This window comes from Trichoplusia ni, chromosome 15 (assembly GCF_003590095.1).
Source record: "Trichoplusia ni isolate ovarian cell line Hi5 chromosome 15, tn1, whole genome shotgun sequence".
Taxonomy (NCBI): domain Eukaryota; kingdom Metazoa; phylum Arthropoda; class Insecta; order Lepidoptera; family Noctuidae; genus Trichoplusia; species Trichoplusia ni.
In genome coordinates this window covers 4,707,607-4,728,175 of record NC_039492.1, presented here as the reverse complement: position 1 = coordinate 4,728,175, position 20,569 = coordinate 4,707,607, and the positions used below count along the sequence as shown (strand labels likewise).

The 20,569-nt window shown below is 33.8% G+C and overlaps 3 protein-coding genes across 4 annotated transcripts; 2 read left to right on the top strand and 1 right to left on the bottom strand.

The window, feature by feature from the left end:
* The first annotated feature begins 89 nt into the window (after positions 1 to 89).
* On the top strand, positions 90 to 1,991 carry LOC113501495 (DNA primase large subunit). Its single transcript, XM_026882666.1, has 2 exons — positions 90 to 1,474; positions 1,689 to 1,991. Exons 1-2 carry the CDS (start codon positions 244 to 246, stop codon positions 1,931 to 1,933), a joined length of 1,476 nt encoding a protein of 491 aa, XP_026738467.1. The 5' UTR covers positions 90 to 243; the 3' UTR covers positions 1,934 to 1,991.
* LOC113501494 (Golgi apparatus protein 1) lies at positions 1,976 to 6,656 on the bottom strand. 2 transcript variants are annotated; one of them, XM_026882663.1, is made up of 7 exons: positions 5,642 to 6,656; positions 3,827 to 5,523; positions 3,571 to 3,742; positions 3,195 to 3,418; positions 2,788 to 2,971; positions 2,350 to 2,456; positions 1,976 to 2,189 (listed from the first exon to the last, which is right to left on the bottom strand). In XM_026882663.1, exons 1-7 carry the CDS (start codon positions 6,405 to 6,407, stop codon positions 2,025 to 2,027), a joined length of 3,315 nt encoding a protein of 1,104 aa, XP_026738464.1. In that variant the 5' UTR covers positions 6,408 to 6,656; the 3' UTR covers positions 1,976 to 2,024. The 2 variants fall into 2 exon arrangements, with proteins under 2 accessions (XP_026738464.1, XP_026738465.1); XM_026882664.1 differs by having other exon boundaries at positions 3,595 to 3,742.
* A 567-nt stretch (positions 6,657 to 7,223) lies between these two features.
* LOC113501498 (transmembrane protein 18) lies at positions 7,224 to 19,130 on the top strand. Its single transcript, XM_026882672.1, has 4 exons — positions 7,224 to 7,430; positions 15,992 to 16,109; positions 17,102 to 17,250; positions 17,706 to 19,130. The coding sequence occupies exons 1-4, from the start codon at positions 7,374 to 7,376 to the stop codon at positions 17,823 to 17,825; spliced, it is 444 nt and encodes a 147-aa protein (XP_026738473.1). The 5' UTR covers positions 7,224 to 7,373; the 3' UTR covers positions 17,826 to 19,130.
* The last annotated feature ends 1,439 nt before the right edge of the window (positions 19,131 to 20,569 follow it).

The following is a 20,569-nucleotide window of genomic DNA, read 5'->3' as shown; positions in this document are numbered from 1 at the left end:
TAGTTTTCTGTGGTATAAGTATCATTATACTATATCACCGTATATCACTGAGGCCCCCAAAGACAATATACTCACTCTACTAGCGAGGCCCCACAACAACAATAGTTCAATGATGTCAGACGTCAGTGTCAAAAAAGGCGCCAAAAGGTTTTTGTTATCAATTCTTGTCAGTTACCTTGTTCGGCGAGTTAAATAAATGTTTTGCGACTCTCCTACTGTGCCCGAGTTTGTCAGCAAATAAGAATGGATCTTAATATACGAAGAAAATCTACTAAAGTCCAGCTATCCGGCAGCCTCGTAGAAACGTATCCTCATGATCTTCAAATGTACAAGATTCCACCTACTGAAAACATAACACTTCAGGAGTTCGAAACTTTGGCTTTAGAAAGAGTAACATTATTAAGATGTTTAGCCACGGCAACTACACTTAAAGGGCTACGAATGTATTCAGAAGAATGGACAGATTATGTGATCGGCGAGTTAAAAACTCAAGGTTTAAAATACTATGCGAAACTTTGTGAAAAGACATCATGTGCCACAACAGAAGCGGATTTGCAAGCGCGGCGAAAAGATCATATAGCACACTTTATTCTGCGTTTAGCATATTGCCGAACTGAAGAACTGCGTCGGTGGTTCATTGCTCGGGAATTAGAGTTGTTCAAAATGAGGTTTGCAACAATGAGGAGTGAAGCAGTCGAAACGTTTTTTAAAATAAACAATCTTTGCTACACCAACATATCGGATGAAGAGAAAAGTGAAATTTTGCATAATCTCAGGGAGTCCACCCCACATCCAAATATAGATAACATGAAGTTTTACAAAGTTAAATTCTATGAAGTGTTAGACTTGGTAAAAATGAGAAAGGTTTACCTTAGTGGTGGCTATGCATACATTGCCCACAAAGACTTCATATCTGTACTGTCTGCTCAATACAGGACACAGTTGAAGCAAAGCTTGGCCATAGCTTCTCACCACCTTGGTGAAATAGAACAAGACGAGAGATTAGTTTCCTTGTTGAAAGGCTTGCATCAATCATATTCTGGCGATGACTATAGCAATGCTAAAGCTATGATACCAATTGAGAGTCTGGACTCACTATCTGTTAAGTCATTCCCTTTGTGTATGCGGCAGCTACATGAACAGTTACGGCTAGCTCATCATTTAAAGCATGGAGGAAGATTACAATATGGATTGTTCCTTAAAGGTATTGGTGTCACACTAGAAGATTCTCTTAGATTCTGGAGAGACGAGTTTACTAAAATAATGGAACTTGATAAATTTGAGAAGCAGTATGCTTATAATGTAAGATATAATTATGGTAAAGAGGGTAGCAAGAGAAACTATTCTCCTTTTAGTTGTCTGAAAATAATAAGTAATACAGTTGGGCCAGGAGACTGTCATGGATGCCCTTACAAGCACTGTGATGTCAGTATCCTCAAGAACAGGCTACAAGGATATGGTTTTGAATCTCAAGGTACCTACATAACTTTAAACTGTTTTTATTAAATCTTTTAACAGGTTGGTAAATGGTAGACAACTTAGGACTATACCCTAGTTTTTAGCATAGCTTACACATGTATCATTTCTAAATAAAGTTTTAACTTTTGTATAGTTTGTGATGTCACAGACACTGTTGCTGCAATATATCTTGGCTTGGAATACGACTAATAATTGTTTTTGCTTTTCAGCAATCAATGAAATAATAGATATGACAAAGAAAGGACATTTCCAAATTGCATGCAGTAAGCATTTCGATGCTGTGCATCATAGTGACCTGGGATTGGCCATCAACCACCCAAATCAATACTTTGAGGAAAGCCAGAAAATTGCTAAAGGAGACATCAAAGTAGAGATCAAGAAAGAAGCCAAATCAGCAACAGTTAAAAAAGAGGTGGATGACTTTGATGGAATGGATTTTGAAGAAATAATGTAAAGGCATCTTCATAAAATTCGGATAACAATAAAACACAGAAAATAAATTTTCAAAAGATTTTTATTGATTTAATATAATATTACAATGATATCTATTTCATCTTAACATACAAAGCTTGTCTGACCAAATTGCCAAGGTATAAACCACATATAAAAATTAAACCTACAGTCGACATGCCTACGATTAGAAAGTAATTCTTATATGGTGAAGATGATACCTCCTTATAAATATCGCCAAAATTCTCTACCACGTTCAACTGGAAAGGAAAAACGAAAAATATATTTATGTTACCTCATTTAATGTATTACCATATTTTATTGTTTCAAATTTAAGAAAAAGGGATTTAGTATTTTTTTATTGTTATTACTTTTTTTATCAGCAAATTTACGTTTTTCAGTATCATTACTTAAACTTACCGCTGCCACATGCTTATACATTTCTAATCTATTTGTCAGTGCTTTCTGGCATTCAGCCTCTAACTTTCTATTACCATCATTGAGGATAATCTTCAGACATTTTAAGCCTGAAACAGAGAATGTTGGATATATGCTCTATATATGTTAAATACGATTTTGTGCAATTATAAATTCTATTTGGTTCACACGAATCACACTGGTACACTTTTTTTTAATTTTATTGCATGTATATACATTTACATCAATTACGATAGTACCCGTAAAATATCATCATAGTATAAATATTTAGGTGACTTCTTTGATTAATACATAGGCTTCAAAAGAAATCATGTGTTTTATGAACTATAAACGACATCCAGGCGGAAAAGCCTCGATTGAAAGCTAGTATTTGAAAATTACAAACAATGATAAAAAGACCAATTCACACAATCAACTTACGTCTGCCTGCACCATGCTCTAAGTCTTTGCAGTACTTCAATAAGTCGAAAGCACACGCCCTTTCCAGCATGGGGTCAGCCTCAATATCAACTTCAGTTTCTTCTATGATTTGCGCGACTTCATGGGCACACTCAGCCGATACAATCTTATGATTCAAGAGAGCATTTTTCAAACATTCTTGAACCTGTCAAAAAAGAATATGATATTGTAGATGCACTGCTACTGAAATAAGAGTTATTCATTCATTAAAATCAAATAATAAAGACTGTGTTCTAGCTAATTACGTATTTTATTTTAGTATCTATAGGCAGTCGCCGATAGTGAAAAATACCATCAAATTCCATCTCACGGCTCACATTCGGCAGCTGCCTATGCTGTTTGGTTTTAACATAGCCTAAAGGTCATACTTGGCCATCATCATTTTCTAAATCATTCGACTCTGCACATATTGTTCTGATTTCAGCTCTGCATAGTTTCTTTAACAAAGGATCAATACGATAATGTAAAGCCTGTTCTTTCAATACATTCGCTAATTCATTTTCACAGGAATGAGTTAGTTTTGATTGTCTAAACTTTTCCTTCAGACAATATAACATCTTTCCTTGCAATTCCATATCCTGTGGTTCTTTTGCTGCAAAATATTAAAAAATCACTCAGCACTTTATTTGTAGTCTGGATATTTAAAATTTATATTTGCAAATACCATAATAAATAATCCTTCTACATCCAGCTTTTCTTAGGGTTTCATGTGATCTACTCTACTAGTTAATAGTTTTTGTCTACCTAATGGAAAAAATGATTTTATACCAATGATGTTAGAACAATAAGTTGTAATATCCATTTTGCAAGCTATTTGCAAATTGTTATTAAATCTGTAATCCATATTTTGTTCTACCATCCTATTAACAACCACACGGTTGCACCATTCATCAAAAAGTGGTTCTCGACGGTGAGCCTGAAAAAGGAATAAAAAGTGTAGTAAGAAGAAAGTTTTGTTTTAGACATATTATACATTGTTGTCTATGGTATTCATATGTACCTTTAAACAATCTAATATATTTGACGTATCGGTATTATGGCAGTATAAGTCAATCATATCATTACAAGTATTCATCAGGTGATAATCAATGGCATTGTCAGTAAACTCTTGCTTCCTTACTACAAACAAAGCCTTTCGACAGGAGTCTGATAGTTTATCCCTAAATGTCTGAATACAGTTCAGGGCTCCTGCCTTATCATGTCCTGCACTTTTACAGTAGGTCTGCAACTCCTCCTTACAAGAATTTATTAATTCTGGGTCTAAGTCTAAATTCTCCTGTTGCTGATAGAGTTGTTGCCTCAACTGCTGGCGACACATTTTAGATATTGTATGCTTCCTCTTACTTATAGTATCATTTCTCACTATTTCACTAAGACAATTAACCACTTGGTTCTTGGTTTGAGCTTTAGGGCAAAACCGAACTACATAAGATTTGCAAGCATTTTTAAATTTTCGTGTAAATCTATAATTTTTTAATGAGATCAATTGTTCATGTTCAATAGCTGCTCTGCAATTTTCATTTGCTTTAATTTCCGGATCATTTTTATGAAATATCAAACACTCCATAACATCATCCTCTTCCTTCTTACTCTTAAGCTCTGATGAGCATAGCCTCTCCATAGGAACTCTACAATTTATATTTACAATGGTATTCAATTCAATATGGCCACTCTGTGTTTCAGTAAAGTTATTAACAATTTCTCTACACTTTGTAGATAGGTCTTTTATTTTATTCTGCAGGCATGATATTTCTTCTCCTTTACCAGTATTTTCAAAACAAAAGTTTATGAGATCATCCATGCAGTAATCCTCAATTTCTGGCATCATGTCTACGCTGATAGCTCTTTGTCTCATTACTCTTCTTACTTGGCTCTCGCAGGCAGGTTTCAATTTGCCTCTAAGATCAGGATCATAAGCATAATTATACAAGCATGGAAAGACACGGGGATCCTTATCTGACTGATGCTCGCTGGGATCAGCCCAGTGCAGTTTTGCTTGACATATAGTAACTGCATCATACTTACAAGCCTTGTATAGCTGAGGATCCAACTTGAAATTTCTGGATATAAAATATTGTATCTGCAATAGGGCTGCTTCACAGTCATTTGTCATGAAAGAAGTTCCCAACTTCTCCATAAGACATGACATGACTCTACCATTACCGTAACTAACTTCTCGACATGCTCTGTCTACGACAGGTTTGCAAGCTTTACGAAGAATAGGATCTACTCTCCAGTCTTCTCCTGGATCGGCCTCAAGGACTAGGACCTCTAAGGATTTCTGGCATGCTGAACTGATTCTTTTGTCCTTCCTCCTTCTTGGCCTAGCATGTTCCATAAGGCAGTGAATTGTGCGACCCCCAGCTTCAATACCTTTACATAATGTTGTAATATCATTGGCACAGTTCTGCATCAATTCTGGTGACAGTCTATAGTCATCCATGAGCATTTTACGATGGTCAATCATTTCAGTGGTACATTCTGGACTTAACTTTGTGCTTTCATTTCGTGATACATTTTCTAAGCATAACAATATTTGTGCTAGTCTCACATCCTTATCATCAACAACACCTTTTCTGCAGTGATATTTTCTAATATCCTCTTTACATGCTTTCACTAAACCTTTGCTGTTTTTATAATTCATAACAATTCCTCTTTGGTCATAAAACAGTTGGTCTTGGCACTTTTTCCTCATACCTGTAATGTAAATAGTTTTCCATTAAGTGAGTTCAATTAATGTAAATATGATTGCAATAGTCAATACATGGCATTTAAACAAGTATTATGATTATCAAATGTTTGAAACAATAATTACCATTTTCATACCTATGTCTCACAAGACATTTATACATTAACCAGGAGTCTGGCACTTCATCAGGACAAAAATTCTTTTGATCTAAGTTACAAGCGGCAAATATTATTTTGTCCAACTGCAGAGTATTATACTTCATTTCTTTCAGTACAGACACCTCAGATTGACACTCAGGTCTGAGCTGTACATCTTGATCATTTAAACAATTTAAAGTTTGTGTCTGTGACAGACTCTTTGGATCACGAGGGATCCTACCACACGTGTGGGCTTCTATATCATCATAACAATGTTTCAAAAAACTTCCAATAATTTGCCAATCATTAAAAATAAGAGATTCAATTTTGTTGATCATCCTCCCACATTCTAGAGCCCTTACACTTGATTTTTTCTTCAACACACAGTCTATTACGTATTCCGATGGACTCAGGCAGTTTAATATCGCAGGCTCTTCTTGACATGGTTCCTTCAGTTTATGTTCCAAATAAGCATTCTCCAAAAGCTCTGTTTGATGGCTCCATAACTTATGTTGGCAGACATTCAGCACTTGAGTTTTATTATATGACGCATTTAGAGAACAGGCCAGTATTGCTAGATCGTCATCTAAGTTCGAACACAGCTTATGATACAAACCACAACCAGATATGTCTAAGGAAAATCTATCACCGGGTTGGTTTATCAAGTTACCCAAAATTTGTGCGTTTCGATTAAATATAAGTAAATACGCAGTAAGAATTCCTGCTGTCTGAGATAAAATGTTATAACTTAACATTTCGCTGCCGGTTCGTGAGCTACCGTGGAAGTACGGTCAGCAAATTTTAATTAAACATATTTTTTTATTCTTTGAAGGGATGACTTACATGAAGCACATTGTTAACATATATTAGCACACAGAGCTAATTTGAAATGTTTCTGATAAATTATTGATACTGTTATCTTAACAAAGCACTATAAAATTTGTTAGGACTGTTTAGAGGCAGAGGTATGATGGTATTGTAGAACGATTTCATTCGTTCAAAACTTGAATTGCCATAATATAAAATTAAACCATTAAGTATGAACGAATAGATGATAAAATTAGGTAGGATAGCATAGACCTTACACTGATTTCCTTGTTGGGCCTGTTGGGCGTTATTATGTTAGGATTGGTACAAGTTAATTTATTATTAATTAGTTCAAATACCCTTACTATAAATACATGTCTAAAACAGTAATTTCTCACTTAGTATTAGATAAACTTTCTAAAATAATTCGAGTGTGTAAAGGCGTTGTGTGTTGGAATTTGTTTTACTTTTGCATAATTTTTGACAACTTTGAATTAATATATTTACACACAATATTTCCTATCCAAACCTAGTTTAAGTACGTATGATAATAACAGCATGGACCTTTTTAAATTAATTCGTTTAACCAGCACTGGTACAACTTATACTAGTACCGGTTATAACTAAACTACAGAGTATAGACCTTATTCATGCCACGATAGTTTTGATGATTGTTTTTTTACATGGTAATGAAACAATGAAATGACGTAAACGTTAAAAAAATGAAAACGTCAAGTCAACCAACAAGACCAACTGGATTCATTCAATATTTCGTTCTTAATTTTCAATTTGTTCCGTCCGCGAGTTCATTCGTCTCATTCATTGATGTGGTGATAAAGAAGAATTCGTTTCGATATAGCGTTTCGCATTCGTAACAATTTGGTAATACTTGTGTTTACGTGTGTTAAATAAATATGGAAGAATTTGTTGAAGTTAATCAAATATCGGATTTTATTTCTTATCTCCGCAGCGTAAGTATTGCTTACTTTTTTATTGTTCAGAATTTGTAATGACTACATTCTCAAAAATAACTTTCGCTTGAGTGTTTAGTATTGATTACCATGATAAGTGAAAGTTTTTTGTAACAATACTATGATATAAAATGCTTCACTAAACATTGGGACTTGCTAACATTGCGTCGAGTTTTGCGGCTGTTACAAGATAGTAGGCGGCAGCCGCGGCATTCGGCATCCACGGCTGTTTGAGTAACGACACAATTATTTTGCCGGTAATGTAGAGCAAAGGTGTATAATTTACATGTTTGCATTACATTAAACTTGTATAAACCAGTCAAACACTAAAAACGTTAAGTTAAGGCGTACGGTCATAAGCTATAATAGAAATATTTGTGGAAAAACATATTACTTAGTGATAAGGGAATCAAAAACCAAGAATTTATCCATCTCTATCAGTAAAATACTTCTAGAACACAGTCTTGCGAAATTTATCTTGAACACTAATGTTAACAAGATGAGTATGGTCTGTATTTACAATAATTAGGTTATTGCGAAATTTAACCTTGTACATAAGTAGATATCTGCATTTATTTTTATTATTTAAAATCAAACTGAATTAAAAATAAAGTCAGAATATTACTATAAATTCCTAGCCACTAAGCACTATGCACATCTAGTATTCTATATTCATGGTCTGTGACTCTAGCCAAGTCCAAAATCATTCATGTGGCCCTATACTTTTTGTATCCATGATATATTCAAGCCAGTATTAACGATGAGAATCAAATTGACACCTTCTGAATTATCACAATTACAATGGAACATTAAAACTTAGTTTAATTATTGCTATTATTGCTAACAACCTTAGGAACAAGTGTTAGTATTGACTATTTATTATGTATCAATTAAAAGCATGTTTGTTCATTTTGAATTTAAAAAAAGTATCAGGCTTATATAACTATACAATAATTGGTAATCATTGTATGGCAAATTCATTTATATGATGTTGCATGTAGTATTTATAAGTATTGTACAATCTATAATAAGCCTGAACAGCCACTGCTGGGCAAGGCATCCCTTGCTTATTCCCACATTTGTAAATTGAAGCCACTTCATCTTCCAATAGACAAACTGGGTAACCTGTAACAATTATTTTTTAGTAACACAATATTTTAACTTTTAATAAATATTATCTCACAATGATAAAAACTGCAATTGAGGCAACATTTATTGGTTATCATAATGTTAATAATAGCAAATATATATGATGTGTATGAACATTTATCTCCTGATGCTAGTGTTGTTCTATTTGTGTACAGACATTTAAACTATTATGACCAGCTGTAACCTGCAGAGCTACCTGAGACTTGCTAGAAAAGTTTTTGTGAAGGAACATTTTATTTGGTGTTTACTTACCATACAGTATGGCAACTAAGTAAAAAAACATGAAACTTTATTTTTTCAGGTTAAAGTAGCCTTCATTTTAATACAGAGTATTAGTTACTGAATAAAGTATGTTAATTGCTTAACTCAAATTGAGTAAATAGCAAACAAGTTGTACATTGTAAATGTCTTAAAAGTTCTTGCCAACTGTCTATTTATAATTTGTTTTGATATATTTTGTCTTATCTTATCACTAACAAATCTGGCCAAATGCCGATTTCGTAAATGTACATAGTATTTTGTTTTCGTGGAACAACAATTCTGTCTAATTCTAATTCCCAAAACGAAAATTCTTTAAATTTTAAGTGCATTGTTTTCACAATACAACAATCATTTATTTTGTCAATTTAATCATTATTAATTATTTTAAATCTGGAGGACACAACCAACTTGATTTAAAAACAAAATAAAAAAGCAAAATTCTGTATTTAAAATTGGACCTTGGCTAATAATTTGGTAGAGGTCATCCTAATCTGTGTTCAAGTTTGAATGTTGGCAATATATTACGTAATTATTAAAATCAGACAGTAAAAAAATTAAACAAATGATTATATTTAGAGATCTTATTAGCGTGACGGTTACCTGTGTGAATAACATTAGTTTGAGTTATGTATTAATCAACTGTCGTGCGAGAGAACAACATACTATAATTGTTCATCTATCGCCTTGATGATAATCGGATTCCATTTTTGAATTCGAGTGCTATTAAGATGATTCTGTAAATTCTGTTGGAAGATTGTCAGCGTCGTTCTAGAATAACTGAGAAGGAACATAACTTTAAAGGTTTTTAGTGTAACGTGTTTTCGAACCTGCAAGTCCTGTAACCACATGTGTTCGAATCCGGTCAATGACTCGTTGAGCCACGACGACAGTACTGCGTGCCAAAGCTAAGAAGTTTTATAAACAGATCGATCTTGTCAATAAATCAAGTAAATCTGGTTTTGAATCCGCGTTGGATTAGCTTTTTTATTGGAAATTATCTGTGGCTTGGAAATTATGTATGTATGTATTTTCGGAAATATCGATTCTTGTGAAAAACGTCTAGTGAAGCCGTAGTTTTCCTTAATTGCTGCTGGTTTACTATTTTGACGAAGTTCTATGTGTTAGTAGCTCAGAACAAAAATCTCTTGGTTTGTTACTTGATTAAAATTTAAAGTCTAAATATCAACAGATCTTGATAACGGTCGGCCCTGGCTAGAGTAAAATCCCCACAGACATACTATGCCATAGTGATAATATTGTATGGACCACCCTGTTAGATTAAATTACGCGAATGTCTAAGACCCACATTACTCGTTATCGTGCTTCATTTAACTTGCAAGACCTTGTCAAGTATTCCTCTATTCCCCTCAGGAGACAACTAAGCTTCATAGTTTTCATTTATTCTGATTTATATACATTACATTAACAGTTTTATCCTTGAGACTTCGACCTTAAGTTCGGCCCATGCCCCTATGAATCTGTTAAGCAAATTAAAATCGAATACGCAGTGAAACCTCGTTAAGTAACCTGGATTAATGAAAACCTGTATTCTTGATCGAATTACCTCCGCTAATGGGATTTTTCGAACCTTGGAAATGGGATTTGATTTCTGACTTTTTTAGGTTTACCTCTATACCTGTGACTTATCTACTTAATTGCCTTTATAAGAGGGACAATTTTTCACCTTTGGATATGTTTTAACACGATTGTTGTCAGACTTCACTGTACGTTTATATGATTCGAAACCAAGTGCCTGCCTAATACTATTATCATAGTTGTTTGTGTTAATAAGCTTTTAGCAGATTACACGGCAAAAAGGCCTCAGTTAAGTAGAGCCAGAATGAGATTAACACCATTACTTTTTGTATGAACTACCTTAAATTTGTTGCTGACAACTACAGCTCTGGAAGTGTGACAGCCCAATATACGGTGTCGACCGAAGACTCTTGTATATACCCTCAAAGATATTCTTAAAGACGTGGCTTTATGCCTTCAGTTTCATAGTATCCGTAAAAGTAGTTTAGACTCCTGTTTTTAAGGTAAGGCCTACCTATTTCACGAACGCTGGGTCATGCAAAGCTGCTATGGAGTTAGTAACGTCCTAAATCAGTTATTTAAGGTCGAGAAAAAATAAATATTAAAAGATCCTGTTGGAGCGTTGCCACAGAATTCACATCGACGTACAGATCAAACGCCGGAAATAGAATTGCATAGGCCATCCTCTCCAAAAATCTTTACACAATGTTTCCTTTGATCTAAGACTTGAAAAAGAAAATGCACGTCTTCTTAGAGCGCTTCTCCGCAGATATGTAAAACCCGTTTGAAAAAAATCATACAGATTTAAAAAAGATATTGAATAGGTACTTTTCATTTTATCACATTATTAAAAAGTAAAGAAGATTAAAAGCACTTAAGATGATGATAAAATTAAAAATAAAAGAAAAAATACGTAACTATCCAATGTTTTTTGAAATGTCGATATAGGTGTACTGTCGAATACACCTATATCGACATAATTATCACCGTAATTTTTTGGCTTCAAGTCACGGAACGGATTTATAGCATGTTAAGACAAGGTATCCGGATTACTAGGTTATAAATTATAATTTGAGTTCTTCTTGGGTCAACATCAAAATTTGCTATGGAGTGAAACATTTTGAAATACCTTTAGTCGTACATGCAGGCGACTCTTTGGAGTTGGACCATTGTAAACTTAAATTGTTACCAATATGTATCTTCATTTTAAATACTAAATATATCACTGGAACTATCTATAATTTTTAATTAATTATAAAGGGCCAATTTTTCAATCGCTAGATAACTTTTATTCGACGAATATGTTTAGACGTTTTGACAGATTTTGTATAGAATATATGTCAAAATGGTATATTTATTCCTCAGATAAAAGTTATTTGACGACTGAAAAATCGGGCCTAAGCTATCTTAATATATAACAATTAAAACATTTTAGCAGAATCGCTTTAAAGAACGGACTATCGTGGCAATGTAGTAAAATAGCTATTATCGATTAAAAACCAAATGCGAGATGCAATAATTACGCTACCCATACGCATTCATTGTGCAATCTGCGAGTTGCCTCAGTACGCTGTAGGTTACTGACACTAAAACAGTTTATAGACTCTCCCACACTTTGCAATGCCGTCCGGTATGGATGCAACATAATATTGTGCAAATATGGCGAGCAATCCTCCTACCCACGATAAATCTAAGAGATATGAGATAAACCTTTTTTACCTTTTAATTCTGATTTTTTAAGAATTAAAAGGTAAAAAATGTTATTCTGCTATTTCACTACATTGCCCCGATAGTCCGTTCTTTAAATCGATTTTGCTAAAATGTTTTAATTGTTATATATTATGGTAACTTAATTTATTCCTTTAAGACAGTTATCTTACTTGTCTTTGCTTTATCAAGTCACATTTGGCTTTTTTTGAACGCTGCATTTTTAATCTTCTCCTGCTCTTCTGTGATTAACGTCACGATTTTCTGTCAGTGCCCACGTTTTGAGTGGGTGGATTCCTCCCACTTTTGTATCCCTAAAGAGTCTTACTTATACTTTGTTGAAGTTTGTAGGGTATCAGTTCAAAGGGTGAATATTATTTTTAGGCTTGACATTTATATTGTTTTCTAAAGGTCATTTTTGAGCTCGCAAGAGGTGACTTTACCCTCCTTCGTTTTGGACGAAAAAGTCTAGGCTTTGTTTAAATTTTGTGGTCGTGAATTTTTAAAAGAAAATATTCTAGTCTGCCTATACCGCAATACGTATTTCACGATGGCCGTGAACTACAAAGTAGGCTCCATAAGCGATGACGTTCACTCTTGATTAATTACGTTACTTACTACCACGACCTCGCATATTGTTTAACCTCACTTTCAGCCTTTTTCTACAAATACAACATGAAACTCGATATTTAAATTCATGTTAGAGATTAGGTACTGAATGAATGTTAAACAAATCTTGTTATCATGAATGCACTGACGATAACTCTGAATCGGGGCTGGGTGTTTTAAAATGCTCTGTTACTAACTTATTTGAATGTATTCTTATTGTTTCGAACAATAAAAATCGCGTCGGTAAGAAAACACCATAATAACCCTAAATGACGAAGAAGTGATAAGTGCCAAAGTGTGCGAAACCACTACGAAAATAGCATCGATCATTTTAATTGTAAATTACAATGCTCGGACATGCTGTCTTACTGATTTAAAATTAAAATCAGTGATATTATGTATCACATCGACTACAACATGTGCGAATTGTTCGTGACAGTATTACGTCATGATAAACATCTATCGCTAAAATTGAAGACCCCGGACATCCTAACTTTTGAGGTTGTCGAAATTGCAAGTCGAAATATTCAAAGTCTTTATATTTACTGAATTTGGATGCTGATAACAGACTGTTAATGTTTAATTTTATTAATTAGGTACGGGAAAAAATATCCCAGCCATTAATGGTAGAACCGGTATATTTTTAATGTTATAACTTATTCGTTACTATTTTAAAACAATTACATACTTATGTTTTTCGAAGTGTGTGAACAAAATAGGTTGATATGACCCTTTTACAATACGACATAATTGTAATGTTTTGTTGTAACTACTATTAGACCTTCAAAGGGCCGTACATATAAATTAAAATGAAATTCATCTTTAATGTTTTTTATTAAAAGACTATGATGAAATACATCCCTCGTGTTGTTGCGAAATCATTGGACTGTTTATAGATAACACAACGGCCAAAACGTTGACTGCCCGTTGACCTTGAGACCATTATTTAATGTCCATCGTGCTATTCTAAGGCCAGAGATAGTGCTGTCACTGCTATCGAAAGGTCACCAACTTGTTTCACGCCTGCGACTGTCGTTAGTGCAAACTTGTTCGCAAAATTAAACGGCTATCCTGCAAATGCTGAGCTAAAAATATTTTTTGAATGAGAAAGTCTTGGTAGTGAAGCGAAGCTTTTATGGATCCTTCTAGTAACGCAGAGTTCCTCCCAGGGACTAGCTGGGCATACTCTAGAAACAACTGCTTTCTTCGCCAAGGGATGGTTGCTTTCTAATCAAAGTATGAATTAGGGATCGTCCAAATTTGCAGACTGTTTTTGGTTACGTTCGAACGGACCGCGGTCCATTCCTTTTGGGCCGTTCCGACTAAATACCCAAAGTCTAGCGATTCCGTTGCCATACAATAGAGCAATTACTACGATTTTAGCAAAAACTGTCAATAAAATGCGAATAAATGTATTATTGCAAAGTATACTCGAACTTTACCCGTGCCAAATATAAAAAATGTCTACTTTTTTATCATACCACAATGTATCCATATTATTATTGATCATCTGTTCCATATCGTTGCGCTAGTTTGAATTAGATAAAAGAAATGTTTACGATATACCCATCCTCCAGATTCTAGACGAATACGACACGACCTTTATTGGTATAAGGTTGGTACATATAGCAATATGGGATTATCTACAACAGAACAATTAATCATTGTGATTGTATCTAATTCCGAAATGAAATCGATAAAAGGAAACCTTTAATCTAGGTACCTACGGTATTAACCTTGACCGATAGTCTGGTGCGGTCTGTTTTGAAGGTTGTCTCATTATTTTTAATAAGTATTAGTGTTTTAGTAATCTATATACTAATATATGAAGCTAAGAGTTTGTTTATTTGTTTGAACGCGCTAATCTCAGGAACTACTGGTTTTTGTGTTGAATAGACCATTCTTCGAGGAAGGTTTTAGGTTTTTATTTTAGGTATATACCATCACGCTGCCACTAATAGGAGCGGAGATACAATGGAAAATGTGGAAAAAACAGAGAAAATTATTCATCTTCGAGTGATTCTGATCAAAAATTCCTAACTTAAATATTATATTCTAACCACGCGGATGAAGTCTCGGGCAAGAGCTAGTAAATAATACTTGTTCGGAAAGGTGGGAGCACTGATCACTCCGTTCTGTAGTGTAAGTGGAGTTTTCTAAAGACCACTTTGTTCTTTAAGTTTTTTTTACGAATCGTAAAGTCTTAGTAGCAGAGTGAGTGACAATTGGATCATCCATGAAGTAGTCTTGAAAGAAAAAATAGAAATTGGTATTTACTTACAAAAGCATTGTCGATCAAATGATTATTGTAGTTAGATGAGCACCAGAGCATTCTCTTTTTGAAAGCTTTCGATCAGAATTATTTGCCTTTTTGTCTGAGCGTCAATGTATGTCTGTAATCTGAAAATTTTGCAATATTGCAAGTTAAATTTGATCTGCTTCCCGTTTTCCAATTGGGCTGATAGAATATGTACAATTGCGTGACGATGCAATATTATTATATGACAGAGCTGATCTGAAGTCCGCTAAAAAACACCATCGAGTTAAAATTCGTTTCAATTGGCTTTTCGGGAACTTAGATAACAATCTAAAAGCTTGTTTACTTTTTGAAGAAATAATAGAGGATTAAAGCAAATTAACCAAGTTTCGTAGAGGATTAGAGTAAACTAAGAATGTCGCAGTTTTGCCGTAAGACGTAAATATACCATTAGTGTAATTGCCTCCAAGACAATTAGCGAAAAATATAGCTTAAGACTTGTAATAACAGGCTTGGACCCCAGTCATTGGTGTTTACATTTATATAGGTAAATTAAAGAACAGCGTTCTGATAATTATGTCATTAAAGTACTAATAGACAATTAAAAACAATAAATATTGTAATTCTGTAAGAAGTCGGTAAATTCAATTGTAACGCACAGAAATGCTTTAACGTTCACGACATCCCAGCAAGGCTTGGTCCGACGAAAAAGTAAAAAGAGACCGAACCGGTGCAACTCTGACATATCTCCGCGTTGTTTTTTCGGCCTTAGCTGAAGCTTTTTTTTACTTCGTTTACAAAATGGATTATTTTTCTCTCAGTATTACTTAAAAATCAATCAGCAAATAGGGATTATATTCAATAGTTAGCTAGGTACTTCGTCGTTTTAGAATTGATGCGATAACTTTTGTCACTTCTTATTCATTCATAAGCTGACGTGTCAATAAAAATATGGTATTTCGTAATAAAACCATTATAGTATAAACGTACATATATAGGTACTTAATACAATAACTAAACAGATGTTTTCTCATTATTTCAGATTGAATGGCGCGATCCCTGGCTCATAGCACTCATATCGTTCCACATTATTATAACATTCACATGTTTCTCCACGAGGAACTACGGAAACTTTCAAGTTATTTTATTCATAATATTATGTAAGTATCAGTTACAATTGTTTTTTAAGCTACGTCATACTAATGTATTATGCTACTCGTTGAACACCGGCCGAAATTCAAACGCGTTGGGATCTAGAGACTCGTAATGTCAGAGAATTGTATTGTCTCATGTAGAAACTGAATGAGTGCAAAATAATCCTCATAGTTCTGACCATAAATAACTTTGTTGAATCAGGAGGCTCTTACAAAAAATATTGGATGAAATCCCAACATTTTTCAGGATTATTGTTGTGGCATCACTATCCTTGTAAAGTATGAAGTCACGTTTAGTCGCAACAAAACAGGTTGACTGCTCTCTTATAAGTATGCAATCATCAGTTTTATTAATATGCGTGATTAAACCGTAGTTTTCCCTATCGATTGTTAATGGCAGTGTTTGATAAATAAAGTTTTGCATGTCCAGACAGCTACATTTCATCGCATATGAATCTAATCCGTTTGATCTCGTCCAGGCATTACCATAAATATTGTAACAATAAAATAGAGTGGTGGGAGGACGCATAAATCACCTTGATCCCCCCTAACGGCCTTGAGGTCTAGTTACAAGTTGTTATTACGTACGGAATAGCAATTTAAGACTATCAAGACTTCCACATAAATAGTACAAATCATATGCTACTCTCAATAAGGTTTTGTCTTTGAATAATCATTCACATTTTATCTCACGATCCATATTTTACTTCCAATTAAAAAAAAAAAACATATTGAAAAGGTCGTGGCGTATTTGCGCTCTAATTTAAAAAACGAATACAGAATTTAAAAAGTTGCGGCTGTGCGCCATTTGGCACTGCGACAAACGAGTGAAAGACATTATGAATTTATGAGAACAATAAAAAAGTGCAAAACGTTATTTGGTTTCTATTTTAAAATGTTTGTGTTTATTCTGTGACAGATTAATTAAAGTAATGTTATGTCGTAATAGTGGATTATAATCATGTAATTAATGTATAACCTTGAATTAATTGTTTCAGTGTTGCTAGTCTATTTTTCGGAGAATATTAACGAGGTAGCGGCGAGGAACTGGGCGTTATTCTCTAGACAACAGTACTTTGATAGTAAAGGCCTGTTCATATCAGTAGTGTTCTCCATTCCTATATTATTAAACTGCATGATAATGGTGGTAAGTTGATAATACATCGTATGATCTTAAATCTTTTATTAACGTAATGAGTGTGTTTGTTTACTTATCGATCTTGTTTTGATAACATTCATAGTTGGAAATATTTTAAATGTAACATTTGTTTTGTAACATTGGGATTGGGCGGGTCATGTTAGCCGCATGGAAAGCGATCGTTGGGCCAAAGTCACCACACTATGGGAGCCAACAGATGGACGGCGTCGTCGTGGGCGACCTAGGAAGCGCTGGCGAGACCATCTTAACGCTTACCGCGCGGGCTGGCTCCATGCAGCCCAGAATAGAGAGTCGTGGAAGATTTGGGGGAGGCCTTTGCCCAGCTGTGGGACACAGTGGGCTAGAGAAAAAAAGACATTCGTTTGTGTTTTGTTCACTTTTGATGAATTCCAATAACAATAACTGTATCTATATTTTAACTATGTTTCCTTCATATTTTCCAGGGTTCATGGCTGTATCAATCAACACAAATAATGACAAACATAAAGAAGGCACAGCTGAGACAAAGATTGAAAGAAATGAACATGAATCGGGAACAACAGCAACACTTAAAAGCTGAGTAATCGGTCGAGTCAATTATGTAGGTATGAAAAGAATCAATATTTTTGCTAGCATTGTGACGGAAAACGACGAATCTAATTTTAGGTATATGACGCAGTGATTTATTTATAATTAATTAATGTTACAAGGAATTTTCATAGGACTATGTCCAGTAAGCAATCGATACCAGCGTATGTAAATATTTCAAGTACGATTTAACGCAGCTGGTGTTCAATTCGTGGTCGTACGCGTCTATTAGATTTTGCTTGTTAATAAATTGTTATAGTAGAACTTCACGGTTTCGGAACACTTTTAAATCTATAAAACAATCTTGCAACCGCGATTATGTAACATTTTGTTGTCTTTGACAGTATTGGCTTCTTAGTTTGCAATTTTTCTGCATTTATTTTTGTTACAAACACTTTGTAAATTATAAAAAGTCAACTAACTAACAAAGTTTTGCCTAAATTAATGTTTCTTGCCGCATTCTATAAAGTTGTAAAACATAAATTAAGTTTCTTTCTTTTAACAATAGTTATGGCCAGTTACCGCCACGACGTTAAAGCATTTATTATGACGTCACAACACGTTTAGATGAGTAGCTTATTTGAATTTTCGAATGCGTGGGCTTATGTGTGATAGAAAGAAGGTTTATATAAGTTGTCACTTCACGCGTTATTAATGTGTTCATTTTGGGAAAAATAATAAGCGATTTGAAAACCTTGTTATTTGTAATTCTTCACAAAATACGAAGTTGGTTTCCCATTAACGACCAGGCAGGAAAGCTGTAGGACTCGTGATGATTTGTATCTAGTCGCCAGAAAAAATACATATTTTAATACCAACTATGAAAATAGGAGACAATATTAAGTAAGTTCTAAACGCAACATCGGCCGTTATGCTGGTAGCGCTCCTCGCGCTATTATGAATGTGGCGGTAACCTATAATTTGTTACTCAATGCCGAGTATTCATCTATCATCTATTCAAGTTATTATTTTGCTAAACAACAAGCAAATGTGCTATACTTACCTATGGTTTCCACGTTATACCCTACGAAAAATAGTAGGTAGGTGTTTCAATAGTTTGGAAAGCCCATATGTCTCGAACAGCGCGTCGAATTTGTGTTTATTATGATAATGGACACTGTACAGACAACATTCATTGCGTAAAAATATGAACGTGAGTAAAGCTTAGAACCTGAAAACAGCGGAATAATAGTTTTAACTAAAAAGATCGGAGTTTATAATTTTATTAAAATGTCCGTTTTGATTTCCACATGTGATTGTTGTGTTATTTTTAATCTAATATATTTATTCCATTTTTGTAACTACTTGCATTTTATTGTAACTTATGTACTTAACTAACTACGCGTCGCTTTTGTTCATACCACCTGTTTATATTGCATTTCTTTTAAATAATGCATCTATGTAAATTTATAAGCTTTGGCACTGTAACTATAGGACCTAGGTGCGAGAAGCCTGCTCGAAATTAAAAAAGATCAAATGTCATTTTTGTATTTCGAGTATCATAGATAAGTCAGACACAGCGTTTACAAAATATCGCACGTAGTACGTCACTCGTTACATAGATGTCGTTGGTAAAACATTTTATTTTTATAAAAGTTGCCATGTATTTTAATGTGGTGTAAAACTGTTTAGGTACCGGGATATCTTTTAAGAGTATTTTTATTTGGTGAGGTATATTATACAAATTAAGTTTTTTTTTACAATTTATATAATTATCTATAATTGTTACCAATTTGTTTTATAAAGTATAAACTATTTTCATTGTTATTGTGAATGTTTCTTTAGCTAACATTTATTAAACAAAGCAAACACTCGCCAGTATGTATAAATAATGAATTACTATCCTAATTGTGACAATATTTAGTAATTAATAATAGAAATTTTTAAGATAAATCTTGCTTACATCATCTATTTGCAGACAAAAGTGCGCCATTATCTTGGAGTGCTGTATTCCTGTCTTGCTCTGGTATCTCAATACATGTCTCGTGCATTGTATAAGATGACATAAGTGCCATTAACAAACATTCACAATGACTGTAATGTACGAGTTTGTGATAATTACTGTAGTAAATAGATGGTGCAATAAAAATAAGTTGGCTAGAATCGGCTAGAAAATTGTTTTCTTTTTTACATATATTTGTATGTTGTTTTTTCGCGCTAGTACTACATAAATAATAACACTTAGTTCCGTAAGGTAGAAAGGCATTTGAATAATTTATCGGATATAAATTATTGTTACAATTTTTAAATTACGATAAGTATTTTAAAACTAGAAATAAATAATGTCCTAAATCAGAGAAACACCAATATATAATAGCCTACTAAATTTTTAGTAGAATAGTTTTTAAACTATGCATTGAAATAGTTGCATCTCATAATAATTACGCGGCAACGTTGAAAATAACTTGTACGGAAATGAACGTTCTGCCTATAGTAATGTTACGTCCATGTCTAGTGTAATTTCATAGATATAATGTAAGCGACCGAGTTGCCGACGAGTAACGTATCGAAGACTGAGTTGTGTATAGCGTGAATTGGAAGTCATTTTATTTTTAAGTTTCATCCTTTGACAGTCTATACAACCCCTACCACGAGTCTACTTCACATTTTTTTGCCTTTTTACAAACATCACTCTACAAACAAATTCTAGTACTTTTAAACTCGTGGTAGGGGTCATTTTGTTTCTTTCACTGTGTATCTATAGGTAAACATGTACATGCTTAACACTGTTTTTATTATT

Bases quoted from the DNA above. Each gene is read 5' to 3' on its own strand.
- LOC113501495 (XM_026882666.1), top strand. From the start codon at position 244: ATGGATCTTAATATACGAAGAAAATCTACTAAAGTCCAGCTATCCGGC. The intron at 1,475-1,688 runs GTACCTACATAA...TTTGCTTTTCAG, and splicing joins ATATGGTTTTGAATCTCAAG to CAATCAATGAAATAATAGAT.
- LOC113501494 (XM_026882663.1), bottom strand. From the start codon at position 6,407: ATGTTAAGTTATAACATTTTATCTCAGACAGCAGGAATTCTTACTGCG. The intron at 5,524-5,641 runs GTAATTATTGTT...TTTACATTACAG, and splicing joins GAGACATAGGTATGAAAATG to GTATGAGGAAAAAGTGCCAA. The intron at 3,419-3,570 runs GTAGACAAAAAC...AATATTTTGCAG, and splicing joins AAAATCATTTTTTCCATTAG to CAAAAGAACCACAGGATATG.
- LOC113501498 (XM_026882672.1), top strand. From the start codon at position 7,374: ATGGAAGAATTTGTTGAAGTTAATCAAATATCGGATTTTATTTCTTAT. The intron at 16,110-17,101 runs GTAAGTATCAGT...TAATTGTTTCAG, and splicing joins TATTTTATTCATAATATTAT to TGTTGCTAGTCTATTTTTCG. The intron at 17,251-17,705 runs GTAAGTTGATAA...CATATTTTCCAG, and splicing joins TAAACTGCATGATAATGGTG to GGTTCATGGCTGTATCAATC.